The 27412-nt window shown below is 49.3% G+C and overlaps 2 protein-coding genes and 1 pseudogene across 10 annotated transcripts in view; 1 reads left to right on the top strand and 2 right to left on the bottom strand.

Moving 5' to 3' along the window:
* Positions 1-2816: 2816 nt before the first annotated feature.
* LOC134731985 (group XIIA secretory phospholipase A2-like) lies at positions 2817-6184 on the bottom strand (annotated as a pseudogene).
* Positions 6185-6235: 51 nt separating this feature from the next.
* On the top strand, positions 6236-26797 carry CC2D1B (coiled-coil and C2 domain containing 1B). 6 transcript variants are annotated; one of them, XM_063613841.1, is made up of 25 exons: positions 6236-6384; positions 7844-7926; positions 9413-9557; positions 10542-10648; positions 11020-11175; positions 11606-11731; positions 11922-12081; positions 12272-12450; positions 12622-12697; positions 12799-12906; positions 12999-13129; positions 13399-13471; positions 13695-13825; positions 14258-14375; positions 14458-14630; positions 15030-15155; positions 15719-15777; positions 15859-15975; positions 16323-16396; positions 16506-16564; positions 16723-16774; positions 17233-17332; positions 17474-17564; positions 18514-18643; positions 26306-26797. In XM_063613841.1, exons 2-24 carry the CDS (start codon positions 7858-7860, stop codon positions 18640-18642), a joined length of 2559 nt encoding a protein of 852 aa, XP_063469911.1. In that variant the 5' UTR covers positions 6236-6384; positions 7844-7857; the 3' UTR covers position 18643; positions 26306-26797. The 6 variants fall into 6 exon arrangements, with proteins under 6 accessions (XP_063469911.1, XP_055091211.1, XP_063469910.1 ...); XM_055235236.2 differs by lacking the exon at positions 26306-26797 and adding an exon at positions 18923-19630; XM_063613840.1 differs by lacking the exon at positions 26306-26797 and adding an exon at positions 18888-19630.
* Positions 23705-27412, bottom strand: part of ZFYVE9 (zinc finger FYVE-type containing 9) — a 202677-nt gene continuing 198969 nt past the window's right edge. For 2 of the 4 annotated variants that reach the window (XR_010114760.1, XR_010114761.1), the window contains 2 exons: positions 25619-26449; positions 23705-23992 (listed from right to left, as the gene is read on the bottom strand). Coding sequence is in view for 2 of the 4 variants with exons in the window: in XM_055235227.2 (XP_055091202.1) it covers positions 26288-26449 (162 nt within the window). In the remaining 2 variants the exon portion in view is untranslated. Of the gene's footprint in view, positions 23993-24814; positions 26450-27412 lie in introns of those variants that run through there. The other 2 variants (XM_055235227.2, XM_055235228.2) reach the window with 2 other exon arrangements.

The following is a 27412-nucleotide window of genomic DNA, read 5'->3' as shown; positions in this document are numbered from 1 at the left end:
ATAATCATTACAAACATCTGATTATGAAACCAAACTGTCCTTCCTACAATAGTCCTTCCATGTGACTTTTATTTCTGTTACTAGGCCTGCCATTTATTTAATGGTAACATATATAAAATATAAGTACACGATTTACTTGTATCTATATAAAATACTTCTGAGAGAGTATGCAAGAAACTGATTACACTGATTACCTCTGGAAAGAATCAGATGGCCAGGGTTAGGAGTTAGAGGAGGACTTTTCACTGTATGTCATTATCTGTCTTAAGTTTCGAATAATATAAACAAAATTTAGTTTATAGAAAAGGAACTACTGGAAATAATATAAATCATAAGTAATCTCTAGCCACAAATAGCTAGAAAGTGTAATTTTTACAAAGGTACCATTTACCATAAAAACAAAACAAATCTTTAAATACAAAAGATTTATATGTGACAGAAAATATAAGGTACTTAGAAATAAATTGATTTAAATATTTATTTTTTCCCTCTGTTACAAGGCTGGAATGCAGTAATGGATCATAGCTTACTCCAGCCTTAACCTCCTGGGTTCAGGTAATCCTGCCTCAGCCTCGTAAGTAGCTGGGATTCCAGGTGTGGGCCACCATGTCCATCTCCTAGGAATAAATCTAATAAAGAGATGCAAGTAATCTCCAGATAGAAATCAATTCCAATCAAAATCTTGGCAAGGTTTCTTGTATGACTTTGCAGTTAATTCTAATATTTATATGGAAACCAACAACAGGCAATGGACATCTAAAACCTCATGAAGTACTGAGGCTGGGTGTGGGTGGCTCATGCCGGTAATCCCAACACTTTGGGAAGCCAAGGCAGGCAGATCACCTGAGGTCAGGAGTTCGAGACCAGCCTGATCAATATGGTGAAATCTCGTTTCTACTAAAAATGCAAAAATTAGTCGGGCATGGTGGTGTCACCTGTAGTCCCAGCTACTTGGGAGTCAGGAGAATTGCTTGAACCCACCCAGGAGGCAGAGGTTGCAGTGAGCTGAGATCGCACCATTGCACTCCAGCCTGGGCGACAGAGCAAGACTCCGTCTGAAAAAAAATAAATAAAACCTAATATGAGGTACTGAAAAAAAAAACAGCCTCACCTGTGTACTAGTCCTGTCAGAAATGCTTGTCCTAAATTTATTGATGAGAAAATTATCAGACAATCTAAATTGAGGGAGGAGTACTCTGCAAGGCAGCTGTTCAACTCATTGAAAATACTAATATCACAAGAAAAAAAACATAAAACATGGAGGAACTATTCTACACCAAAGGAGAATAGAGACATGAGAGCTAAATGCACTATATAAACCTTGACTGGGTCCTGGATTTAGGAAATATAAACAATTATAAACATTATTATTAACTGTGTATTAGACAACAGTATTTTGTAAGTGTTAAATTCCCTGAGCATGATAAATTTGTGATTATATAGGAGAATGCTGTTTTTAGGAGATTCATAATGAAATATTTACAAGTGATGTGTTATATCTGCAACTCATTCTCAAATCATTTAGCAAAAATGTATTTCTATATTCACATATATATTTATAATTACATATAATGGATTGAGGATCAATATCAATATTTTTAAAACTTCTGCAATGAAAAAGAAAAAATGGGCCGGGCGCAGTGGTTCATACCTGTAATCCCAGCACTTTGGGAGGCCAAGGTGGGTGGATCACCTGAGGTCAGGAATTCGAGACCAGCGCGGCCAACATGGTGAAACCCCATCTCTACCAAAAATACAAAAATTAGCCAGGGGTGGTGGCGTGCACCTGTAATCTCAGCTACTAGGGGGTGCTGAGGCAGGAGAATTGCTTGAACCCAGGAGGCAGAGGTTGCAGTGAGCCAAGATCGTGCCACTGCACTCCAGCCTGGGCAACAGAGCAAGACTGTCTCAGAAAAAAAAAAAAAAGGAAAAAGAAAACAATGGGTAAATAACAAATAAGTCATCCAAAGAAGAAACACGAATGACTGAGAAAATCCATTTTGCATGCAGTAAAAGAGGCATGCAAACCAAAACCATTTCACATCTATTAGAAAACCTTTCTATGGTTATACAGAACAACTGGAACCCCAATACCCTGCTGATGGAGGTAGAATGACTTTTGAAGATTATTTGGTGAATCTTAGCCTAGGAAATGCAAGAAGTTGTATGAGCCAGTGTATTAGTCTGCCCTCACGCTATGAAGAAATACCTGAGACTGGGTAATTTATAAAGAAAAGAGGTTTAATTCACTCACAGTTCCTCATGGCTGGGGAGCCCTCAGGAAACTTACAATCATGGTGAAAGTCACCTCTTCACAGGGCAGCAGGAGAGAGAATGAGTGCCAGCAAGAGAAATGCCAGGTGCTTATAAAACCATCAGATCTCGTGAGAACTCACTCCTATCACAAGAACAGCATGAGGGAAACCATGATTCAATTACCTCCCACAAGATCCCTCCCAGGACACATGGGGATTATGGGATTACTATTCAAGATGAGATTTGGGTGGGGACACAGAGCCAAACCATATCAGCCAGTGTGATGGTTAATAGAGCATGCAGACAGCCTATTGTGGGACTACACACACACACACACACACACACACACACACACACACAGATATCCTATTCTGTTCCTCTAGAGAAACCTGACTAATGCAGCCAGCAATTCCATTCTAAGTATATGCTCTAGAGAAATTCACATACGTACACCAAGAGTCATATACAAAAAGTTCATAGCACTCTTTATAATGGTAAGCCATTGGGAAAGTGACTTATTTTCATGCTATGGAATCATATACAGAAATGAAAATCAGCTACCTAGATAACAGTATACATGTCAATTTGAGCGAAGCTTACAAACAGGGTTGAGTAGAAAAAGGTTGAAGAATTACACTGTATGTAACCAATGATATAATTTTTAAAAGCTTGCAAAAAAAAACTATGTATTGCTTAAGAATACCTACATAAAAATAGAAATGCTCAGGAATAATAAACACTAAATTTAGGATAATGGGTACATCTTTGGGAAAGGGAGGTGTTGCAATATGGGAGATGTACAGGTAGCTTCAACTACGTTGTTTTTTTCTTTTTTTCACAAAAATAAGACAGCTTTATGTTGTAAAAACATTAGTTATTTCTCAAAGGTTATGTTCTTCCGTCTTCATCTGTCACCAGCTGTCAGCATCTCCTTTAAAGATCGGTTTTTTCCTCATAATGACACCTGCATGCGGCTCATTGGCTGTCCAGATATGGTTTACAACCTACATGTATAACACTGTCAAACAAGAGCGCCACTGTTGTTTCACATGCCTGAACGTGCTAAGTTAGTCCTAGTGTTTTCTGTACATCTCGGCAGATCTTGGAGAGGCAATACTGGAATTCCTCATCACAGTCATTCTTGCTTTTGCCATAGGTCTCGTAGCACCTGTCGTGTTGGTTGCAACACTTTGTCAGGGAAGGGATACCAATGTTAAGATGAACACCAAACAGTGGAGAGCCACATCCATTCGGTGGGGAGGGTTTATAACCATAACGTGGGAAAGGCTTAGATCCGTCACTGCATTTATACTGGCAGAGACCGTTCTCGCCTCCCAGGAGGTCCAAGGCGGCGTTCAGGTATGTGTCTATCTTATGAACGCCGTTCCGGATGGTCTTCAGGGTGGCCCTCCAGTCGGTGGTCTGGGCCTGTTCCTGGCACCTGACAACAGCGGCCATGAGGAGCAGGAGGGTGAGCGCGGGGCGCGGGAGCAGGGCCATCCGCGCAGCGCCGGGCTCTACGGGTCCCCGAGCCACGGCGGGGGGCGCGTCCCCACAGAGTCCCCGGGACGCGCTAGGCAGCGGCGCGGGCCCCAGGCTTGGCAGCCGCCAGCTCCATATCCATGCCTCCTTCCCGGCTGGCCGGCAGGGCCTCGCTGGCTTTACGTGAACCGCCTCGGGGAGGCAGCGCGGTCGCGGGGATGCGCCCGCTCACCTGTTTTTTTTTTTTTTTTCCTTAAACTGGTAATAGATGCCCACGTAGTTAATTCACACACACAGCAAGGAACTATTGAGTGCCTACTATGTACCATGCACTGCTGTAGACACGAGACACTTGGAGAAGCAACAAAAAATTTCTCCCTCTGGAGCTTGCATTCTAGTAAATGTTAAATATTGTGTATCTTTGTGTATATCTTAAATGTTTCATTATAAAAATCTTTAAATAATTTTAAAAGGAATGAGAAATATGGATGTGAAACCTCAATTTAAAAATGGTAACGAGCAGGGCATGGTGGCTCACGCCTGTAATCCCAGCATTTTGGGAGGCTGATGTGGGTGGATCCCCTGAGCTCAGGAGTTTGAGATCAGCCTGGGCACATAGCAAAAACATGTCTCTACAAAAAAAAAAAAAGAAATGCTGGGCATGGTGGCACGTGCCTGTGGTCCCAGCTACTCAAGACGCTGAGGTGAGAGGATTGCTTGAACCTGGGAGGTGCAGGTTGCAGTGAGCGGAGATCCCACCACTGCACTCTAGCCTGGGTGATAGAGTGAGATCCTGTCTCAAGAAAAAAAAAAAAAAAAAAAAAAAAGTAAGCAATCAGGAGATGGAAAAGCCCTTTGTCCAAGTAAACTGGGAGATCTTTGAAACCGCTAACTACAAAACATAATTTAAAAGTTCAAGCCATAGGCAGGAGGGGAGATGGCAATGTTTTAGACAGAAGAAACTAATCCAGCAGTTTAACTTTAAAACACATTTTAAAACTTTTTTTTCCTTTCTCTTGGGTTTCAGGATATAACCTTGAAGCAAACTGCAAAAGCCTTTTTCCCTTAGCCGTAAAGTAGACCCCATATCCCTCCCCTTCTCACTGTATATACACCCTTCACATTTATCTTACTGTATGCTAGTATTTAATTATCTGCCTTCTTAGAAGTTCCAAGGGCTAATCTTGAGACAGACAAACCAAGCCTGGAGACACAGTTGCAAAATTCCAAAGATTACTTCAAGGTGGCTAGTCAACAGCGGGGCCATTGTGGAGATGAGACCAGCCCACGCTCCAGGTAGGCTGGGACCCGAGATAGCCACCAGAACGAGACACATAGACGTTGTACTCTGTACAATTCTTGCATGCTTCCCATATCAAATTTTCCTTTTAAGCCCTTCTCTTTCCCCCCAAAATCGAAGTGGTTACTTTAGATGGGAATCTGGCCACTTCCCCATTACTCTCTCGGTTTTTTTGTTTGTTTTCGTTTGAGACAGGGTCTCACCTTGTCACCCGGGTTGGAGTGCAGTTGACAGCTCATTGCAGCTTGGACCTCCGGGGCTAAAGCGATTCTCCTGCCTCAGCCTCTCAGTTGGTAGGACTACAGGCACGCACCACCACACCCAGCTAATATTTGTAAATTTTTGTAGAGACAGGGTTTCGCCATGTTGCTCAGGCTGGTCTCGGACTCCTGAGCTCAATCTCTTGTTAACTGGACTCTGCAAGCCGCAGGGAGAAACGTGCATTCCTTAGAAAACTAGACTAGAGCATATTTACTGATGCTAAAGAGGTTGGTTTTGTATTTCCCTGGGCAAATAATTCTCTCTGAGCCTCCGTTTCTTCTAGAGATGATGTCCATCTTGCAGGATTGAGAACTGGTATAAGCTCCATTATGAAAAGTGACTGACACAAGCTTGGCAGAAAACGGGTACACTCCGTTTCTCTCCTTAATACCCTCCATGCCATTTGATTGCACAGCAAGGTAGGCGAGTGAGAACTTAGTGTAGACTTTCTAAAGTATTTAAGATGTGCAGCGAGCTCTGCCTGTCTTAAGTTTTCAACGGACCGGAAAAGGATACTTTCAGGTGCTGAATTATTAAGAAAAATATGGTGGGCCCCATTTCCATTTCCCCAGACTTAAAGGACATGGACAAGCAGGCGAGCCCCGCCCCTGTCTCGCTTCCAGGGCGGAGCTTGGGTAGGCCCCGCCCTCTTGCTCGGTGGGGCGGGGCGAGGGCTGGAGGCGGGGTAAGTCCAGCGAGCGAGCGAGCGCCCAGCGCCTCGGGCTGAGTGAGGGAGGAGGTTCGGTGGAGAGGCTGCAAGTGGGCGAGGGCTGGGCGCAGCGACCTCATTTGAGCCGGCCGGTGGACGCCCTGGCGGAACCGCCCAGCGTTCCCGTCCTGCGCTACCTGCCGGAACGCGCATGCGCGCTGCGAACCCCGCCCTGGTGTCACCTGTCGGAGCCCCCCCGCCCGCGTAGCCGTGCACATGCGCACTGCCCGCCGCCGGCCAGTGGGGTCACGTGTTGCGCGCGAGCCGCCTCCCCGGCGGGCGCTTCCTGTCGCTACCGCTGCGGCCCAGGGCCCGCGGGAGCCCAGGGCGGTGCCGGGTGGGACAAGGCCGGGGTTTGGCTCGGATTCACCGCGAGGTATGCCGCGTCCCCGCCTCTCGGCGTGGGGAGCTCTGGGGACCGCGGGGTAGATGGAGGCGGCGCGGGCGGGGCAGGGCGGCGTCCCGCAGCGCGGGAGTGGTGGTCCCGTGTCGCCTCCCCCTACGGACTCTGTTGCACACCTTTCCTGAGGCCTGGCCCTGTCATTGGGGCCGCAGCCTTGGAGTGTCTGACCGGCCTCGCTTTCACCTGAGCCGGGGTCACTCCCGGGGCCCTGCCGCTCACCTAAGTCCCGAAATCTGACACTCAGAGTCCCCCGGAGCGCCAGCCAGCTCCTCCGCCCGCTCCCCGCCGCCTCCACGCCCGTCAGCTGGTCTCCCCGCCTGGGCTGTGGCGAGATGCGCCGGCTTCCTGCCTTTACCCCCTACCTCCTGTGCACCTTCCCTTTGCTGCCAGAATGGGGTTTCTGAAACACCGATCCGATCCCGCCACTTCTTTCCCAGCGCACTCAGAATAATGCCCAAACGCTTTTCGGCCTAGAGGTTTTCGTGTTCTGCTGCTTGCTCACATTTGCACCTCGGTTTGTGCATTCAGGCCTCACTGCTCATGCCCCAGTCATACCAGGCCTCAGGTTCCATTGTACAGGCCAAGCTGCTCCCCACTTCAGAGCCGTCAGGTGTTCCCTGGGCTTGGAATCCTATTCCCCTCTTTCCCCCAACTTTGCGTGACTCAGCCCAGGCGTCACCGCCTCGAAGGAGGAGCCTTTTCTCCCAGTGCTGAAGAAGGGGTCACCTCAGGGCACCCATGGCCCCTGGGGCAACCCCCTGTAGTCTACCTCCACCCTGTAAATGGTCACTGAAGGCTGAGACCGTCTTAGATTCATTTCTGCGCTCCCAGTGCCCAGCACAAGGTCTGACACAGGAGGTCCTGTGAATAACTGTGAGATCTTTATGGGAATCAGAATGCCGAGCCAGCTTTCTCCAGAGCACAGCTGTGAGATGGAACTTTGATGAAATGTCCTTGGATGATGGAAATGTTCTGTGTGTGTGCTGTCTGGTCATAGCCCCTCACCACATATGGCTGTTAAGCACTTGGAATGTGTCTGTTGTGGCTGATGGACTAGATTTTTAGCTTTGTTTCATTTTAATTCATTAAAATTTAAAATTAAATAGCCAGCTGTGACTTCCATAAGCACAGCTTTAGAACCTTTCTGAATTCTACCCAGCCTTCCACCCACCCTGAACCTAGAGTACTTCCCTGAGTGTGCTTTTTAAATTTGAGTCCGTTCAGAACACTCCCCAGTAAACCCATTAACAGGTGATCCCCCATCCCTCCCATGGCCTGTGCTGCTTCAGTGCTTTAATTAAAGGTAACCCATCCTTTGGTGTTCAGCATTGCCTTCTTTGGGAGTTTACTATCCACACCTTACCACAGGTAGCACTGTTGGGGGCATGGCTTATGGGCTACTCCAGCCTGAATCTCTGTAACTCTTCCATAGGTATCTAGGCTGCCATGATGCCAGGGCCAAGACCTCGGAAGGGCCCTCAGGCCAGAGGCCAAGGAGTGGCTGCTGCCAAGCAGGTATGGAACTTAGCCTTCTAAGCTACTGGGTCAGTTTGGGGATGGGGGTCCCTAGACAGCTTAGGCAAACTGGATCACGTGTAGTTCCCCCATTAGTTCAGAGACGGAGCAATGCCTCCTGGAGGTGGCAGAGTCCTTAGACACCCTCCTACTCGTCTCTGCCACATACAAGTGGGGAGAGGGTTCAGGAATCACCACAGTTTAGGATGTTCTGATGGGACCTCAGTGCTCTCAAAGGTTCCTTAGATAGGGTCAGAACTTTGCTTGTTAGCCAGGGATGCCAGGGCATGAGGACTGTAGTCCGTGGGAGGACTTCACTGCCTAGGGCCAGATGGCTGTGCCCCAAGTGGGAGAACAGGGGGGTCTCCTCTCCAGTTTTCTTCCTTTATTTCTTCTGGGCCTACGTCTTGAGACTTCTTAGTCCATTTTTACTGTCTTTAAAAAGGCAGGTAAGAAAGGAGGTGGGGTAAAGGGCATAGACCCAAGTCGCAAAGAGCTTGTTTTAAATTCTGATTGTCTCACAAGACTGTCTCAGTTTCATCTGAACATTGGGATAAAAACAGAATGTGAGCTGGGTGCCGTGGCTCACGCCTGTAGTCCCAGCACTTTGGGAGGCCGAGGTGGGTGGATCACCTGAGGTCAGGAGTTTGAGACCAGCCTGGCCAACATAGTGAAACCCCATCTCTACTAAAAATACAAAAATTAGCTGGGCGTGGTGGCATGTGCCTGTAGTCCCAGCTGCTTAGGAGACTGAGGCAGGAGAATCGCTTAGACCCTGGAGGCAGAGGTTGCAGTGAGCCAAGATAGCGCCACTGCACTCTAGCCTGGATGACAAGAGCCTGACTGTGTCTCAGAAAAAAAAAAAAAAGATGTACCTCTACTTAGAGTAGTCAGATGCATGGAAACAGAAGAATGGTGCTTACCAGAGGCTGGAAGGAGGGGAGGAAGGGGGGTTAATGTTTAATGGGTAGAAAGTTTGTTTCACAACATGAGAACAGTTCTGTGGATGGATGATGGCGATGGTAGCAGGATAGTGTGAATGTCCTTATGCCATTGAACTCACCCTTAACAGTGGTTAAGTTGGTAAATTTCATATTGTATGTGTTTTACCAGAGTTTTAAAAAATAGGACCACCTTCTCACAATTGTGAGAATTAACTGAGGTAGTTAAGATAATCACATAGAACGCTAAGAACAGTGCGTGGCAGCTATTGCTGTTAGTTGTAATAATGGTAGTGTGTTTTAAATTCTGACTCTCTCACAAGACTGTCTTAGTTTCAGTGTGGTCTTACTGGGTTTTTTGTTGAGTCCCTAGGAAGGTAAGTGTCTCAAGGAGTAATGTTGCAGGCCTCAGTTTCTTTCTGCACATTGGGCCTCACAGACTGAAGGAGCCACTGATTGGGACTTGGAGAGCCCCAAGTCTGGCTCTGGAGCTGGGCTCTACCCTGCTTGTTGTGTGGTTCCTAAGAGTCCTGCTCTGCTCTCAGATGGGGCTCTTTATGGAGTTTGGCCCTGAGGACATGCTGCTGGGCATGGATGAGGCTGAAGATGATGAGGACCTGGAAGCTGAGCTGCTGGCTCTCACAGGGGAAGCACAAACCACAGGCAAGAAGCCAGCACCCAAGGGGCAGGGTGAGTTTGGACACAGGGCTGGGCTTGGTGCTGGGACAAGATGGGCACAGGCTGGTGGTACCTTGCAGCTGGACGGAGCCAGCCAGATCCCCTGGTCCTTCCAATACCCATGTACCTTCTGCAGCACTCCCACCAAGAGGCGGCCTCGCCCTGCTTCCCCACCTTGTGTCATGGCTTGGGCTGGCCCCTCCCCATTATGGACAAATGTGTTTCTCAGACTGACTCAGGTCCCCATCCTTAGCCCTAGCCACGTTATTGGTGTAGGGTAGGGGCCCAGTTAGCACAGAATGAACTGGGTACATAGGAAGTACATAGAAATTGTGTCCAGTGAGTTAAGTGGAATCTCCCTCCACAGCCCAGATGAGAACAGAGACTTTAGGCCTGGGAGGATCAGGAGGTCTAAATCGTCCTCTCTTTTCACCAGGAGCCCTCAGAGAATCCCCCCATCATCCTCCACCATCCTGTGTGTCCCTGAGCTGAGGATAATGGGAGGACCTAGGAAGGGGCTCACTGCTCCTGCCTTGGGGTGGCACAAGCTTAGGTTTGAATCCTAGCTCTGCCACTTACTAGGATTGCAGTGACAGGAAAATTAATGTTGGAAGTTTCTCAATTTATTCAGTATATGAAAAGGGGATATTATCCATCTTGCAGATTTGTTTTGAAGCTCAATTGGACTTTGAAAATCTTTACAGATGTGAAAGGTGTTGTTGGAGGTTGGAGAGAGTGGATGGCCATGTCTATGTCAGGCCACTGTAGGCGGAGGTGCAGAGAAAGGAACAGCTTGTTGCTTGGTGGGGGGCCGAGGAAGGTTTCCCTGTTGAGGGTCTTTTGAACTGGGTCTTAAAGGAAGAACAGTTTTCCAGGTGGGACTCTGCTGTGGGAGGGAAGGGGGATTTCTGCCTGGGTGGATCTACCAAGCCCCTCCTTTACTCATCCCCAACCTTATCTGAGTTGTGCTGACTTGTTGTGACCTTCTTCCCCCAGCCCCCCTGCCCATGGCCCACATCGAGAAGTTGGCGGCAGACTGTATGCAGGATGTGGAGGAGGAGGAGGAGGAGGAGGAAGGGCTGGAGGAAGATGCAGAGCTGCTGGTGTGTCTGCCAGGCTGGTATCCCAGGCAAGCTTGGGCCTGGTGGAGGAGAGGGCAGTGGAGAGGAGGCTGGGGGTGCCCCTCTGTTCTCTGACTCTGAGTGAGTGCTTGCCCCTCCTGGCTGTACAGTGGGTGGCGTGTCTCTTTGACTTCTGGTCTAAGCTCTGCAGTTGGGGATTCTCAGATTTGGAGTAATTACTGTTTTCAAGGCTATCCTCGGTCAGATTAAAGAAATGTTTTGGTGAAGGGGACTCAGGCACAGTGACTGATGTTAGGGAATATTGCTGAGAGAGAGGGTCCTTTACTCTCAGGTCCTGTCGTGGGTATGGTCTTGAGGACCCCAAGCTCCTGGGCTGTGTTTTGTCTCCCTAGACGGAGCTGCAGGAAGTCTTAGGTGTGGACCAGGAGACTGAGCCCCTGGATGGTGATGAGGTAGCTGACCCAGGCGGCTCTGAGGAGAACGGCCTAGAAGACACTGAACCTCCAGTGCAGACAGCCTTCCTGACAGCTTCAGCCCCAGCAGCTCAGGTGGGTTCTGGAGGAGGGCCCCTGTGCGTCTGATGCTCCTGTGTGCCCAGACATAATACGTGTGTGGCCTGGCCTGCACAGCAAGGCTGCAGTCACCCTTTCCAGGACCCTCCTCCAGTAGCCGCCCCAAACAGAAACTGAGCACAAGAAACTCCTCCGTGGCCGCCAGCCTCAAAGGCCTCTCTGTTCTCCCAGACCACCCCCGGGAGCCACTTCCTGGCTTCCACTAATTGGGGCTCTGTATTTGCCTCTGCCATGGCCTCTGGCCTCTGGCCTCTCCAGTGAGCCTTTGCTTCCTGCCTTAAGGCTTTTAGGCTCTTCTGTCTCCTGGAGTCCCAGAGCTCCATCTTCTAGGGGAGCTTCTGCAGAGGGAGAATGGTAGGCCTAGCAGGCCCTGGAGTGGCCAGGCCCTTAGCTGAATTGTTCATAGGCCGGAGCATCTCAGGGTCTACATGCTTTGCTGGAGGAACGGATTCGAAACTACCGAGAGGCTGTGGCCAGTGCCAAGGAGGCAGGCGAAGCAGCCAAAGCCAGGCACTGTGAGCGTGGCCTGAAGGTGAGTTGGGCTAGGCTGGGAGCAGGGCAGGGGAGGGGGCTGCATGAATGGCGGCTGGTGGAGATTGCACCAGTGGAGGGGAGGTCACCCCACCAGACTTTGGGGGTTAGGGGGCCACCCCTGGCCTGTCTTGGAGCAGGGTCTGGGCTGAGATGGCTGGCTGGGTTTCTGGACCAGTTCTCTCCCTCAGACCTTGGAGTCACAGCTAGCCTCTGTGAGGAGAGGCAGAAAGATCAATGAGGATGAGATCCCACCTCCAGTGGCCTTAGGAAAGCGGCCCCTGGCCCCCAAGGAACCAGCCAACAGGAGCCCTGAGGCAGACCCTCCAGCTCCCCCCGTCTTGGAGTCAGGTATCTGCAGATGCCCAAATCCTGTTCTAGTTCCTGGGGTCATAGCCCACAGCCTGTGTCCCCAGCTTGCCACCACTGTTCATTACCATTAGTCACATCCTCCCCAGGACATCCTCAGGCCAGTGAGGTCCATGGGCACCTTCTTCTGTGACCCTCATGTGCTCTCTGGGGACTGTTTGTTTCCTTATAGACAACCCCTCCCAACCTGAGACCAGCCTCCTTGGCGTTTCTGCCCAGCCCGTTTCAGACTCAGACCCGGACCCGCGGGCCCTGCTGTCATCCCGACAGAGAGAGTACAAAGTGGCTGCCCTCAGTGCCAAGCGGGCTGGAGAGCTAGACCGTGCCCGAGAGCTCATGAGGATTGGGAAGGTATGGCATCTGGCTCAGGGCACCCACCCTCATTTTATAGATGGGGAAACTGAGGCTCAGAAAGGGAGCTAGACTGAGATTGAGTGAGATTGGCCTGAGTGGGGGTTGTTTCAGCCCAGGCTCTTGGGGTCCCCTGGCTTTCACCCACACCTGCTTTTCCAACTTCTGCAGAGATTTGGTGCTGTCCTGGAGGCCCTGGAGAAGGGGCAGCCTGTGGATCTCAGTGCCATGCCCCCGGCACCTGAGGGTCAGTATGCATCTGCTCAGGCTGTGGTGGGGTTGGGGAGGAGTAGCAGGCCTGGGGCTGGCCAGGCCCTCCCACCTACATCTCTACCCTGGGTCCCCCAGATCTGGAGCCCCGGCAGGCTTCTCAGGCCCCCACAGCACCCTCAGTCATTCCCCCAGCTGTGGAGCGAGTCCAGCCAGTGATGGCCCCTGATGTCCCAGCAACCCCAGGTAGGGCAGGATGGTGGGACTGTGGCATGGGGACCTGCAGGCATTGGGGGGCAGGCTGAGCTGATGCCCACTTCTTCCTTCTTTCCTTCAAGTGGCCCCTACAGAGTCACAGACAGTGCTGGATGCCCTGCAGCAGAGGCTGAACAAGTACCGCGAGGCGGGCATCCAGGCCCGGAGTGGTGGGGACGAGCGCAAGGCTCGGATGCATGAGCGAATTGCCAAGGTGGGCCCGTGGCTATGCAGCCCCTGCCTGTGCTGGCCTCTTCCCTGGCTGGGTGCTCTGTCTCCCTGGTCCTCCGGCTAGTCCTTGTCTTTTCTGAACCTTCATCTGTTTGTCTCTCTGGGGCTCTTGCTGCCTTAGGGATCTTTTTTTTTTCCCTTGGCTGCTGTCTTCCCACCAGTCTCCCTCTCCTTGCTCCACTGTGTGTCATGTTGGGCAGAGGGCCTGTGGGCTGCTGCCGACCACAGGCCCCTCCCTTCCTTCCCTTGCAGCAATATCAAGATGCTATTCGAGCACACCGAACAGGACGGAAAGTCAACTTTGCTGAGTTGCCTGTTCCTCCAGGTGAGTGGGGCATGGCCTAGGGGCTCTGTGAGGAGGTGGTCCCTGGGCAAGAAGGGAATAGGGGACAGCCAGTGGGGATGACTTCTCATGCGTCTGCCTCCCTGCTGTGGAGCCATCCATCCCAGCCATGCCCTAGCAGAGCTGTGCCCCAGACAGGGCCCCGGGTAGCTTTATGCTTCTCTGAGGCTGCTCCCTGCCCCTCCCATGCGTCTCTCTCCCACAGGATTTCCCCCGATCCCTGGCCTGGAGCCCACTATGGGTGTTGAGGAGGACGCAGTGGCAGCGACATTGGCAGCTGCAGAGAAACTGGCCTCCGCAGAGGATACAGCCCTGGCTGATGAAGACGAGGATGAGGTTTGGTTGAGGGCTCAACTCCAGGACTGGTGGGGAGAATAGCAGGTGAGGGGTAAACCCAGACCCTGTTGTCCATACTAACAAGCCCAATAAGGTACATATCCTTTCCTCCATTGTACAGAGAAGAAACTTGCCCAAGGACACCCAGCTAGGAAATAGCAGAGCTAGGATTCAAACCAAGGTCTTTCTGAACCCAGAGCCCCAGCTCTGTCCCCATTACCCTGCAGTCTCTCTCCTGTTGGGGAGGTTAGATGTGAGAGCTTCTGAGGCTGCTTCTAGCTCTCAGATCTTTTAGGGCCCAGGAAGAGAAGCCACCCATCTCAGGTCACACAGCAATTTAGTACAGCGTTAGGAAGACAGCCCAAGTCTGGGAGCTGCCATGGCCATGCTGGGGAAGACATCCCCTCCTAACAGCCTTCTGGGCACCTGCAGGGTGAGCCCCCAGCACAGGCCCCAGTGGCCAAGAAACCTGCACGGCCCGCAGTCCCTTCATCACAGCGCCTGCCTGAGCCCAGGGCCTCAAGTTCTAAGGAGTCACCGAGTCCATCTGGTGAGTTGGGGACAAGCAGGGTGAAGAACCGAGGGCCTAGAGAGGGCAGGTGTGGCCCTAACCAGTGGCCTTCTCCCTTTAGTGCGGGAGCAGCTGGCACTGCTGGAGGCACGGAAACTGCAGTACCAGCGGGCAGCCCTGCAGGCCAAGCGCAGCCAGGACCTGGAGCAGGCCAAAGCCCATCTGCGGGTGGCCAAATGTCTTGAGGCTCAGATCATCCAAGCCCGATCTGGCAGACCTGTTGATCTGTCCAAGGTGAGTCCCACCTGGTTAACCACCAGGACTTCTTAGGCGGAGAAGGTGGCTGGCGGGCTTGACAGGCTGTGAACGAGGGCAGCTTCTGGGATGAGGTGGGGTTTGGACAGGACATGATGACAGCTGGGAAAGGGCCTTTTGCTCATACCCCTCTATGTCACGGCCCCAAAGGAAACCAGGAGAAGGGAAGGTGGGCTGCCCGTGGTCAGAGATGACAAGACTGGGCCAGGCCATGGGAGGCAAGAGTGTTATCTTGGGATAGAATGGGAGGCGATGAGTTGTCATCACTGGACTTTAGTAGAAGCTGAGGAATTATTTAGTTTGGGTTCCTGCCTTTGTTGGACTTGGTAGAGGAGTAATCTGACTCTTGGGGCCCGAGGGGCCTTGTAACCTGGGTAGGTGCCTTCGCCCTTGACGGATGAGGAGGGTGACTTCATCCTCATCCACCACGAGGACCTGCGACTCTCCCAGAAGGCAGAGGAGGTGTATGCCCAGCTGCAAAAAATGCTTCTGGAGCAACAAGAGGTCAGCAGGCCCCTCGTCTGTTCCTCCCCTCTGTGCCCACAGCCTCCCCGTGGAGGAAGACCTGGAGCTCAGACCACACGGCCCTGGACTCAAATTCTTAGCTCTTCCACTTACTCGCTGTGTGACTTGGGCAAGGCACTTCCCTCTCTGAACTACATTTTCCTCATCTGTGAGATGGGTTAATACCCCTCTTTCGGGGTGGTACAGAGTTCAAACAACAGAGAAGAGGGAAAGAACATTGTGATGTGCATGTATGTTTATGTATGTATCTATCTGAACTGCCACCTGTTCTGGAAAGGCTGCCTTCTGAGGGGATGTCTGAGTTAGGTTTTGATGGAAAGAGTTGCTAATTTGGGAAATGGCTGTCCTCAGAAGAGAAAATGGCAAAAGTGTAGGCAGAGAAACGTGGTGGGACTTGGGAGTAGTGCCCTTGGGGCTGTGTTGTGGGAGGAGAGAGGTGAAGCTACAGAGGAAAGTTGAAGCTTTGAGAAGTCTAGCCTTGAATGCCAACTGAGGCAGGTCCTGCTCTGGGCTCGGCAGTCACTCTGGGCCTCTATTTTCAGAAGTGCCTGCTGTTCTCCAACCAGTTCATGCATCAGGGCAACGTGGCTGAGACCACCCGGTAAGTGCAAGGGCTGGGGCTGGGCTCATGGGGTGGGGAGCAGAAAATCCACCATCATGCTGACATACCCATCCCTGTCAGATTTGAGAAGCTTGCTCAGGACTGCAAGAAACAGCTGGAGATCCTGCAGCTGGCCCAGGCTCAGGGCCTCGACCCTCCCAGCCACCACTTTGAGTTGAAGACATTCCAGACTGTGAGGTACCATGGCCTAGGGAAACAGGGGCTCCAGGCAGGGAGGGGCAGGAGGCTGGGAGCCCAGGCCAGAGACTTCTCCCCTTTAGTGAGGCTTCCCAACCCTGGCCCCGCTGTGGGCACTGGAGCTGCTGAGGAGTAGGACAGGGTGCATGCTAGTGGAGAGCAGACAGCTGTCTGGGTGCTGTGGAAAGAGCTCCGGACCAGAAGTCAGAGACCAAGGTCTGCATACCAGCTCTGCCTTCCCTCCCTCCTGTCACCACCCAGCTGGGCAGACAGGCCCTGGAAGAAGGGACCTTGTTCCACCACTGTCCTTCACTTTTGAGCATTTTCTCCTTCCCTCTTGGCTCTAGGATCTTCTCAGAACTCAACAGCACAGAAATGCATCTGATCATTGTCCGGGGAATGAACCTCCCAGCCCCTCCAGGTAACCCTAGGGCCACCCCTACTCCAGGAGGCTCTTGCCCGGACACTCCACTCCAAGTGCTAGGCTCCTGGCCACTCCCTCTGACTTGACTCCCTTTTCTCCTTCCCAGGGGTGACTCCCGATGACCTGGATGCTTTTGTGCGGTTTGAGTTTCACTACCCTAACTCGGTGAGGTTCAGGTAGAAGTAGGATCCTCTGAAACCCGCCTTGCATTCCAGGACCCTGTGCTCACTTTCTTCCCATCCCTGGGAGGTGTGGCTGCAGTGCCTGCCCTGTGTGCCTCTGTGTTTATACGCTGTCCTGACTTCTCCCTCCTCACTGCTTAGGACCAGGCTCAAAAAAGCAAAACAGCTGTGGTGAAGAACACAAACTCTCCAGGTGAGGGCCACACGTGGGCCTCTTTCTCCTCCCTCAGTGTGTGGGCAGCACTGGTGTTTCCAGAGTGGGTTCCCATCTATGCCCTTAACTTGATCCACCCCACTTGAGAGATAAAGGTGCTGTTAACATGCCTCTTCTGTAGTTGGAGAAACGCGAAGAGAGGTGCAGGGACTTGCCTGGGGCCTCACGGCAAGGAAGTGGTAGAAATGGGATATGAACACAGGAATTCTGTATCCCAATTCCAAGTCTTTCCTACTTTGTTATAATCTATGTCTAAAAAGAGTACAAAAACTCACTTCCAAGGCCAGGACCTCGATGCTCTACCACCCTTTGGAGGCAGTCACCCCAAAATGCAGGTGGAGAGATCGGGGGAAGGCAGCCAGCCCTGGGCCTCCATTTCCACTTCCTCAGGAAATCCCGAGAGCCAAGCCCCTCCTTGCTTTCTCCCCCTTTGCCAGAATTTGACCAACTCTTCAAACTAAACATCAACCGAAACCACCGGGGCTTCAAGAGGGTGATCCAGAGCAAAGGCATCAAGTTTGAGATCTTCCACAAAGGGTGAGGCTCCCATCGGTCACACTGCCACACGGGCCGGGAGGAGGGAAGAGCATTTGCCACTGCTGCCCCTGTATGGGCTCAGCCAGCACATTCCTGCCTTCCCTGCCCAGTCCAATCCTCTGCTGCCTCTTGGCTCCCCAGGTCGTTCTTCAGAAGCGACAAGCTGGTTGGCACAGCACACCTGAAACTGGAGCGGCTGGAGAATGAGTGTGAGATCAGAGAAATTGTGGAGGTAGGGGCTGGGGTGTGGGCAAGCCAAAGGGGTTGGTACGAGAAGAGCCAATATGCACTGAACGCCACACTTTGTTGTAGGTTTTCATGCTCATTACTTAATTTGAAATTCTCCACAAGTGTGCTTAGAGTAGGTGGAATCCTCATTTCACAGATGGAGAGGTTCAGAAGGTCTGAGAAATCTCAGGACCCAGGAGAAGGCAGCCTCCTTGTTTCCATGAACTCAATGGATTCCATAGGCAAGGACTATACGACCTTGCCTCTGGCGAATGAGGAAACTCAGGTCCGAGAGGAAAGGGGGTTCTGTAAGCTCATATGGTGTGTCCTTGGCAGAGCTATGGCCAGCTCCTTACTGATAACCTATGTAGGCTGGAGCTCTTCCCACTGCAGCACACCTGCCCCTACTACCTGCCTGGGGAAGTTGTTCTTATGTGGGCCCTGGTCTCTATTGGAGCCACTGAGGGTGGTTGGACTTCTTGGGCCTGTCGTTCTGCTTTGTGCCCTAACTGCCTCATCTTCTGCCCAGAAGAGGGAGTAGCGTGGTGAATGGGAAGGAACCCTAGGCGTGGGGTTCCAGTGCTGACTGCCACATAGAGTCATCTGCTTCTCTCTCTTGGCCATCTGTGAAGTGAGGGTTTGGGTCAGTGGAAGGCTGCTTCTTCAAGCCAATGTTTCTTCCAGAAGTTGCTGTGGGGATGGAGGAGAAAATGAACAGAGCTCTAGGATGCTTGTCTAGATTTATTTATTACTTTTTAAATAAGACTCACGTAAAACCACCACCACCTCCTCCTCCAAATACTGGGAGGGTAGGGTTGTCATGAATGGAGATTCCTATGTTCATGCTACAGGACATCTTAGCTCCTCTCACTTCTTTCCTGGGAATGTAGGGACCTGCCTGCTCCCCATCTCTGTCCCCTTAGTTACCATCTCCCTCTCTGTGGTCCTCACAGGTCCTGGATGGAAGGAAGCCCACCGGGGGGAAGCTGGAGGTGAAGGTGAGGCTGCGGGAGCCTCTGAGTGGCCAGGATGTGCAGATGGTCACTGAGAACTGGCTGGTTCTGGAGCCCAGAGGCTTGTGAGGTGGGCAGTTCTCTGGGCCTTCAGAACCTTTGCCCCCTCCTTTTACTCAACTACTCAACTCATATCTGGAGAGAAAACCTAGGAGTTTCTCATCTGTGAGAAAGACGAAGAGGCCAAACTGTTGGGTAGGGCTTATGGGCTGAGTTTCTGATGTTCCTTAGTAGAACTGGGAAAAGAAGGTAACCTTCCAAGGTTTAACTATCTTTAGGAAACCCTTTCTAAAATCTTTGTGTTTTCACTGCAGTTTAGACTGACTTCTTGTGCTTTGCACCCGTGTAGCCGATGGCCAGCACCAGGAGAGGAGTCAGGCCGCAACTGCGCAGGAGTTGACTTTCCCAGCTTTGCTGGCTTCAGAAGCCTTTGTACATAAGAGAGATGCTGCTACCCAAGCACCAAAGACCTGTTAAGCATGTGCGCTACTGACCACAACCCTAGTCTTTCCTGTTGTTGGCCCCTCTGGGGCCTCTACAGAAACAGGCTGGGTTCCAGGAGCCCATCTCCCCGCTGTCCCCCCCTGCCCCCAGTCTGGAAGAGGGCAAGGACACCTTCGTTCCTCTGTACCATGGAGGAGTCCTGCAGCCCCTTAACCCCTGCGTGGCAACTGTGTACAGCTTACACCTGCCTCCAGTTGCACCACTTCTAGATGTGCCTTTAAAAGATAGATATGTAACTATGGGATGAGAGAACTTGAGGGTGATCGGGAACCTCCCCTACTGAGGGTGATGTCAGGGTTCCGTGACTCCAGTGGGCCAGTGGTAGCCTGTCCCAGACAACTCCGTCACCCCAGCTCTGCCTGTGCCTTTATCCCTGACAGCTGCTGCACTAGCCTTCCTGCTTCCCTAAGGACTTAGTGGAGGGGGAAAGTTGTTTGTTTGTTTTTGGTACTACTTGGTGGGAAGTAAGGGGAAGGTTGGATCTTGGGTTTGGTCCACCCACCCAAGAAAAAAGACTGTTAACTGGAAGAAAAAATATATATATAAAATTTTATGTAGACATGTTTATTTATTTAGGAAACTAAGTCTAACTCATTGTAGGGATTTTATACTCAACTACACAGAGTATCCATCAAAGTCCTAAACAAAAGTCCTGCTCCCTGTCACTTTTTAAAAGCCAGGGTAGTAGTAACGTGACAAATGGCTGCTGTGGCTTCCTCTTGAGAGAGGGCAGGGAAAGCCTTTCCTCTTCAGCTGGTTAACCTGGGGAACTTCCTTAGTTTTTTCCAAGAAACTCTCCTTTGGCTTTGTTTTTCTGAATGGATGGAGACTATGAAGGGGTTTGTAGTTGTAATAGATTTAATATTCAAAACTGAAATATTCTACATTTCTTAGAAATACCCCATCTTCCCCCACCCCCTTTTTGAATCATTAATTCAAGATCAACAAAGCATTCCTCAAGATCACTTTTAAAAAAGGTTAGAAGTGAAGCAAATATACATTCAGCTTAGTGATCACTATAGTATTGCATAAGCACAGCTCAACAACTGAGCTTTGTATGTGTGTCCTTTTGGGGGATAACAGGGCTGGACCATGCTTCCCTGCCCTTAAACGCAGAGCTTTTAGTGGGTCACAGAGCGGGAACTACACACAAGTGACTTCTTTTTCCCCGGGAGCCCTCTGGCCAATTTTTTTTTTTTTTTTTTTTTTTTTTGAGACAGAGTATCTGCCAGCCAGGCTGGAGTGCAGTGGCACGATCTCAGCTCACTGCAACCCCCACCTCCCAGTTTCAAGCGATTCTCCTGCGTCAGTCTCCTGAGTAGCTGGGATTACAGGCACCCACCACCATGCCCGGCTAATTTTTGTATTTTCAGTAGAGACAGTGTTTCACCATGTTGGTCAGGCTGGTCTCGAACTCCTGACCTCGTGATCCGCCCACCTCAGTCACCCAAAGTGCTGGGATTACAGGCGTGAGCCACCGCACCCGGCTGGCCAATCTTATCAGAAGTGAGCTACCAAAACTAACACAGATGTAAGATTTAACACTTAATTGCAGTCACGTGTATGCAACACAGCAATAATCTAGAATGAAAAGGAGGGTGTTTAGCCTTCATAAGATGACCTATAGAGCAAAGAAAGGTAGCTGGAAGGGTTCCTGACCCAACCTGCTCCCCTTAGGGTGTGTATCCAACCCAGTGCTTCCCTTTAAGAGGGTTAGGGAACACTGTGGTTATCCTCTAAAGTTCCGGCCAGCTCTAGGAGTTTCTAAATTCAGGCCTCTGCTGGAAATGGCCTATTTCTATAGATAGAAAGTTTTCTATGGCTCTAAAGGTTTCTCCTTTGCAACCCATTCAATTTCAGTCTGCTTCTTTGCTCTTTCAAAACAGAACCTCCAGGCTGAGGAGGCAAGACAAAGCCTCCCACCAGACTTGGAGACTGAAGTTCTTAAAAGGCCTTTGTTGTAGCCAAAGGCATGCATGTGTCACTGGTAGTGGGAGGAGCCTGTCCCAGCCTCATCTTGTCCTGAGATTTATCCACATATAGTAAACAGGCGGGACACAGTGGCTCATGCCTGTAATCCCACCACTTTGGAAAGCTGAGGCAGGTGGATAACCTGAGGTCATGAATTCAAGACCAGCCTGGCCAACATGGCGAAACCCTGTCTCCACTAAAAACAAAAACAATTTGCTGGGCATGGTGGCCAGCGCCTGTAATCCCAGCTACTAGGGAGGCTGAGACACAAGAATCGCTTGAGCCCAGGAAGCAGAGGTTGCAGTGAGCCTCGACTGTACCACTGCACTCCAGCCTGGGCGACAGAGCAAGACTCTGTCTCAAAACAAACACAAATACAGTAACCAAACACTGGAGATTAGTGACTCACCTGCAGTTCGGAGCCAGCTACAACCCAAATCATTTTAAAATTTTCAATTCTTTGATCTCATGCAATGCACACTTTCTTCTGAATTAGCGAACTGAATAAACTACGGAAATTTTTTAGAATCACGAAGTCTTGCTTACAATTAAAGGGCAAACTCTTGTGACTCTAACATTTTTCCTTTCTCATAGCACCATTCTGAAATTTGCATTGTTGCTTCTGGATTTTGAAGCCTTGTTTCCCAAGTATTTGTGGGCAGCTCCTAAAAGACTTTGTCCCTTAAGTAAGGGCAGCTGCTTTCAGGATGAAACCATGCGACTGAAACTGGCAGATCCTGGGAGCTTGCACCTGGGTCAGCTCCACAGACGGATTTGTTTCTTCTCTGCCTCAGCTGCCCAGGCTCTAAAATGGCATCATTTCTCCCCACTCCTTAGCCCTTCTGACTACATACAATCCCTGAATTCCCATTGCCATTATTATTATTTTTGCATTATAAAAATAGAAACCGGCCAGGCACGGTGGCTCATGCCTGTAATCCCAGCACTTTGGGAGGCTAAGGTGGGCGGATCACCTGAGGTCAGGAGTTCGAGACCAACTTGACCAATGTGAAACCCCATCTCTACTAAAAATACAAAATCAGCTGGGTGTGGTGGTGCATGACTGTAATCCCAGATATTGTGCAGGCTGAGGCAGGAGAATCACTTGAACCCGGGAGGCGGTGGTTGCAGTGAGCCGAGATAGTGCCATTGCACTCCAGCCTGGGCAACAAGAGCAAAACTCCATCTCAAGGAAAAAAAAAAAAAAAAAAAAGAAACATCATTACAAACTTGCTAATTCCAGAAATTATGTTCAGCAGGTTGATTGTTGTTTGAAATGTGTTAAATGCATAAATTATTTCCCAGGTGACCAGTTATCTAGAGGTAAATTTAACTGAAAATCTTGGGCCCACCAGTGTTGAGGAACCACTGTGGCTGGGGGAAGACAAGACGTGGGAATTTACAGAAGCATAATTTCAAATCTGTAGCCCTAAAGTCCAGTAGTTCCTCAGAAGATGTTGATAAAAATACATTGCCTAGCATTTGGTAAGCATTTAATAATTTTTAAAAATTTAATAAATTACCAGAATGGCAATTCTATTCCTCTTCAGTATAGAAGGATCGCTGTATCTCAATCTTTTAAGTTTACAATCCAGAAAATTTGCCTATTTCGAAATGTGGTGGTTCAGCCCCTTGCTATATATAATTCTTACAATATACACTGTATAAAAGCAAGGATAAACAAGGAAAACAATTAACTAGCATTGGCTATTTTATGCCCAATTCCACAAATGATTTTACTAAACACAGGACATTTGATGCAGCTGAGAAAGGATCTGAGGGCCAGAGTTTGTCCTTAGTGGGAGAATTTAAAAGCTTGCACTGAACCAGAATAAATAATTACAATGGCAAGCAGGAAGGTAAACCACAGGAAAACAGGACCAGTCCCTGTAGAAGTTCCAAACTTTTGAGGTATGTTCAGACAAAGCTGGCTATTAGACCAAAAATAACCTGCCCCTGTTAACAAGTGCTTCCTATTCTTGTCAGGTTTGGAGGTAGTGGTTCCCAGGGCTCAGTCCTGAGAAGCTGCTGCTCTGTGGGCCACGCTTCCCCCTTAGAAGCTCTGAGTACCTCTGAGCCTGTGGGAAAGGTCACAGTAAGAGTTCTGTGCAGCCACCATCGGTAAAACCTTTGGAGAGGCAGATGTCGACTATAAGCTCCCACCTCAGAGAGCAGGATGAACCTACCCAGACATTTCCCAGGCCAGGCCTTTAGGCCTCTGGAAAACAGCTGCCGCCGCAAACACAGCTCCACAGCCTGCTGTTGCCTCGTGCTAAACCCAGCACTAGCCACTGGGGAGCAGCCTGTCGCTGTCCCAGAAGCCTGCACTAGTTTCCAGGGAATTCTTGGAGCTGTACTAATACTGCAGAAAAACTAGTTTAGCCTTGGCTTTTAGAAGACGCCAGTGACAATGGAGTTCATTGCCCTAAAGCAGTATTTTCAAAATGTGCATTGTGGAATCCATTTGGTCTAAGATCAAAATAAATTTTTAATGAAACAGAAAAAGGTCAGAGTGCATCACACATATCATGGATAAACCAGATTTTGGTTTCTAATACCACTCCCATTAAAAGAAGCCAGGGCTCCTTGCAGAAATGGCTGATTCCAGGGCTAGGGCAGGATAAGCACAAGATAAGCCTGAAGCATCTTGTTAGGATAGAAATAAAAAGGAAGTACTCAAAAAAAAAAAAAAAAAAAAAAAATAGCATGTCACCAGGATGTAGGAGCCAGCTTGAAGAGTCTCTTGTCTAGCTAAAGCTGAGATCATTTGTGCACCAAAATAATGAACTGGAACCACTGAAAAAGGCCAGGCTTGGTGGTTCATACCTGTAATCCCAGCACTTTGGGAGGCCAAGGTGAGTGGATTGCTTGAGCCCAGAAGTTTGAGGCTGCAGTGAGCTAAGATTGTGCCACTGCACTCCAGCATGGGTGACAGAGTGAGACACTGTTTCAAAACAAAACAAAACAGTCCATGAGTGTATAATGAAAATTAAATGAATAAATTGGGAAGGAAGGGCTTCTGCTTATAGTAGATTACCAAATGCAACCTGTAAAGCTGGAGAATGCGCTAGAATTGGAAAATCGTTTTGCAAACATCATAGTAAAAGATCAGTGCAGGTAAGAAACATCAATGCATGCTAATTTAACAGGACACTTTCATAGGCAAGATATTTGCATGGTCTGAAAGTCTACATATACTGGTTATAAGCTCCAGGTAGGCGGATATACAGAGAAGTTGGACAACACCTTGACCAAGTGATTGAGATTTACCACTTTCAATGAGGGGGCAGATGGCTATCAAGTCATTACGGGCAAAAACACATAAACTGATTCTAAATATGAGGAAATATCAAACTGAGTTGTTTTCTGTTAAAAAAAAAAAAACAGGGTTGGGGGGGCTACATTCACCAAAAATATCAATGAGACTGAGTGCGGTGGCTCATGCCTATAATCCTAGCAGTTTGGGAGGCAGAGGATGGCGGATCACTTGAGGTCAGGAGTTGGGAGTCAGAGGATGGCGGATCACTTGAGGTCAGGCCTGGCCAACATGATGAAACCCTGTCTCTACTAAAAATACAAAAAAATTATCTGGGGGTGGTGGCGGGCATCTGTAGTCCCAGCTACTCCGGAGGCTGAGGTAGGAGAATTGCTTCAACCCGGGAGGCGGAGATTGCAGTGAGCCGAGATTGCGCCACTGCACTCCAGCCTGGGTGACAGAGCAAGACTCCGTCTCAAAAAAAAAATATATCAATGACATAAAAGATCAAGACGAGTCATGACAGCCATAGCCATGTCTGATTCTATACTGGAAGGTTTACTGGAGGGAAAAAATGCTACAAAGAACATCATTGGGCAGATGCCAGGTTAACGTATCAAATCAGTGTCTTACTGAAGTAGAGAACTGTCCTACCGTTGTGTAAGAGAATATCCTTATTTTTAGGAAATAAGCATTTAGGAGTAAAGGCCTATGATGTATGCAATTTACTCTCAAATGCCTCAATTTTTTTTTTTTTTTTTTTTTTTTTTTGAGACGGAGTCTTGCTCTGTCGCCCAGGCTGGAGTGCAGTGGCGCAATCTCGGCTCACTGCAAGCTCCGCCTCCCGGGTTCGCGCCATTCTCCTGCCTCAGCCTCCCAAGTAGCTGGGACTGCAGGCGCCCGCCACCATGCCCGGCTAATTTTTTATTTTTATTTTTTTAGTAGAGACGGGGTTTCACCATGTTAGCCAGATGGTCTCGATCTCCTGACCTTGTGATCTGCCTGCCTCGGCCTCCCAAAGTGCTGGGATTACAGGCTTGAGCCACCACGCCCGGCCAGTTTCAAATGCCTCAATTTTTTATGGAGAAGGAGAAAGGGAGAGAGAAACCCTGACAAATCAAATGGGGCAAAATGTTAATAAGTGAACAAGAGGGGAATCTGGGTAAAGTGTGCATGGGTTTTTTTGTACTTGCAACTTCCTAGAAGTTTAAATTATTTCTCAATAAAATGCATTTTTAAATTCCTCCAGTATTTATAACTAAAAATGTCCTGGGCGTATTCCATCAGCATTCACAGAAATACCCAGTTGAATACCTGCCATCCACACGGGCAGATCTCCAGCAATCCTGAACTCAGCTCTGCTCTCCATATGACATTTACACTGAGTTGCCTTTCTGAAACTAGAAGAGTAGATTAAGCCCTTGAGTCTTTGATTCACTTCAGTGAATAATCTGGTAAAAACAAAAATCTAAGTGTGACTTCTACTTGATAAACAGCTGTGATGTAACTGGGACAAGATCAGTGTGGAATTATCCTTTTTATATCAATTCTGTACAAAGAGTGCAAGAACTGATGCTTCATATTTTATTTCCCTCTGCCCTCCCATCCCACCCTTGGTGATGGTTGTACCCATTTGAGCATTTCTGAGCACATGACCATACGTAAATCTTGAGAGAGGAGCGGAATTCTTGTCTAAACAGTAACAGAATGGGATTAGCTGCAAGGATAGCATAACTGTTGTGCAGGAACAGAAGCTGCCCAGATCTTCTTGGTGGACAATGCATAGAAGACTTAGAATTATGGAACATCTGTCCCCCCAACCACCCTTTCCCACCCGTCTCCCAAACCCCCACTCCCACCCTATTCCCCACCCCATTAATAGTGTTAACAAAAGCTTAATCTTCCAGTTTTAAAGTGCAAATGATTTGGGTATGACTGCTGTTGCAACAAGTCTGAACAAAAAAAAAATGAAGTCTTCTCTGTTTATGCGATGTTTTCCAGAATATAAAAGATGAGTTCCATGACAACAGGGCCCTCACTAAGCTGGCAGGCCCCTCCATGGATCACCGGCACCAAGGCGCTGTCCAGATCATTCATGTACTGCGAGGGAAGGGGCTGGCCATTGCTCCCTGCTTGATAGCCAACCTATACCACAGAGAGAAAAGGAGGAGAGGTTACTGAACAGAGAAGGCCTCTCCAGGGCTGAGGGCAAGGAGGCTGAGCAGGAAAGGAGATGTCCTTTTTGGTCATAGGCTAGACATATGGCAGTGAATACAAATTTATCCTCCTTTCTGGATTGTCACTTATCCTGTTGTTTACTCCTCCTGACCACTTGACAACCATGAGGCACTGGGTAAGCCACTTAACCTGTTATGGTCTTAGTTTTCTGGGGAAGGGGAGAGGTGTGTAAAAAGTTATGGAGTATCAGAAATAATACCTTAATCTTTGGTTGTGAAAATTAAAATGAGAAATACACAATGTACAGCTCCCTAACATAGTAGGAACTGAATATTTGTTCTTGCATTCATCTATTCATCCATGCACCGTCTTCTGAGCAACTACAAACACAGGGATCCAAAGATGAATGTATCAGGTCCCTGCCCTCAAGAGGCTCACATATTTAGCAGAAAAATGCTTGTTCTTTGTTTTACGTGAGATAGTACCAGAATACTTCATTAGTATAGCATTGGGCAAACCGTTAAGCAGAAAATAAATATTTGTTGATGACTAGTCAGGAACTGGGGCCAGACACAGAACCTTTCATCATTCCCTGATAATGGCACAACCCTGTGCTCAGGAACCAGTTTCTCCTCATAAGCACTCAGGCCAGAAGCAGCTTGCTGGGCAGAATTAATACTCAGTGGGGAAGGGGGATCAAGCTGAGTCTACACCCAAGTTCTAAGTGACTCGAAGCTAAAGTGTTGAGGGAACAGAGAGGTCTGGTGATTTGTAAGCATCAAGGCAGGACCTGGCAGGTCCTACCACATGCTCCCCTCTTTACCCCACACTAAGAAGGAAACCAGCTCCTTGGAAGGCATGCAGGTGAAGAAGCCACAGTTCAAAGGGTTCTGAGAGAATCTGACCAAGCATCACATGTGGGTATAGTAC

The sequence above is a fragment of the Symphalangus syndactylus genome, chromosome 19 (genome assembly GCF_028878055.3).
Source record: "Symphalangus syndactylus isolate Jambi chromosome 19, NHGRI_mSymSyn1-v2.1_pri, whole genome shotgun sequence".
NCBI lineage: Eukaryota > Metazoa > Chordata > Mammalia > Primates > Hylobatidae > Symphalangus > Symphalangus syndactylus.
Note: the sequence above shows the minus strand (reverse complement) of the source record. Positions and strands in the feature narration are given on the sequence as shown.

Excerpts from the sequence above, each read along its gene's own strand:
- CC2D1B (XM_055235235.2), top strand. The coding sequence starts at position 7,858 with ATGATGCCAGGGCCAAGACCTCGGAAGGGCCCTCAGGCCAGAGGCCAA. Across the intron at positions 9,558-10,541 it reads GCCAGCACCCAAGGGGCAGG|CCCCCCTGCCCATGGCCCAC; the intron begins GTGAGTTTGGAC and ends TTCTTCCCCCAG. Across the intron at positions 13,130-13,398 it reads TGCATGAGCGAATTGCCAAG|CAATATCAAGATGCTATTCG; the intron begins GTGGGCCCGTGG and ends CTTCCCTTGCAG.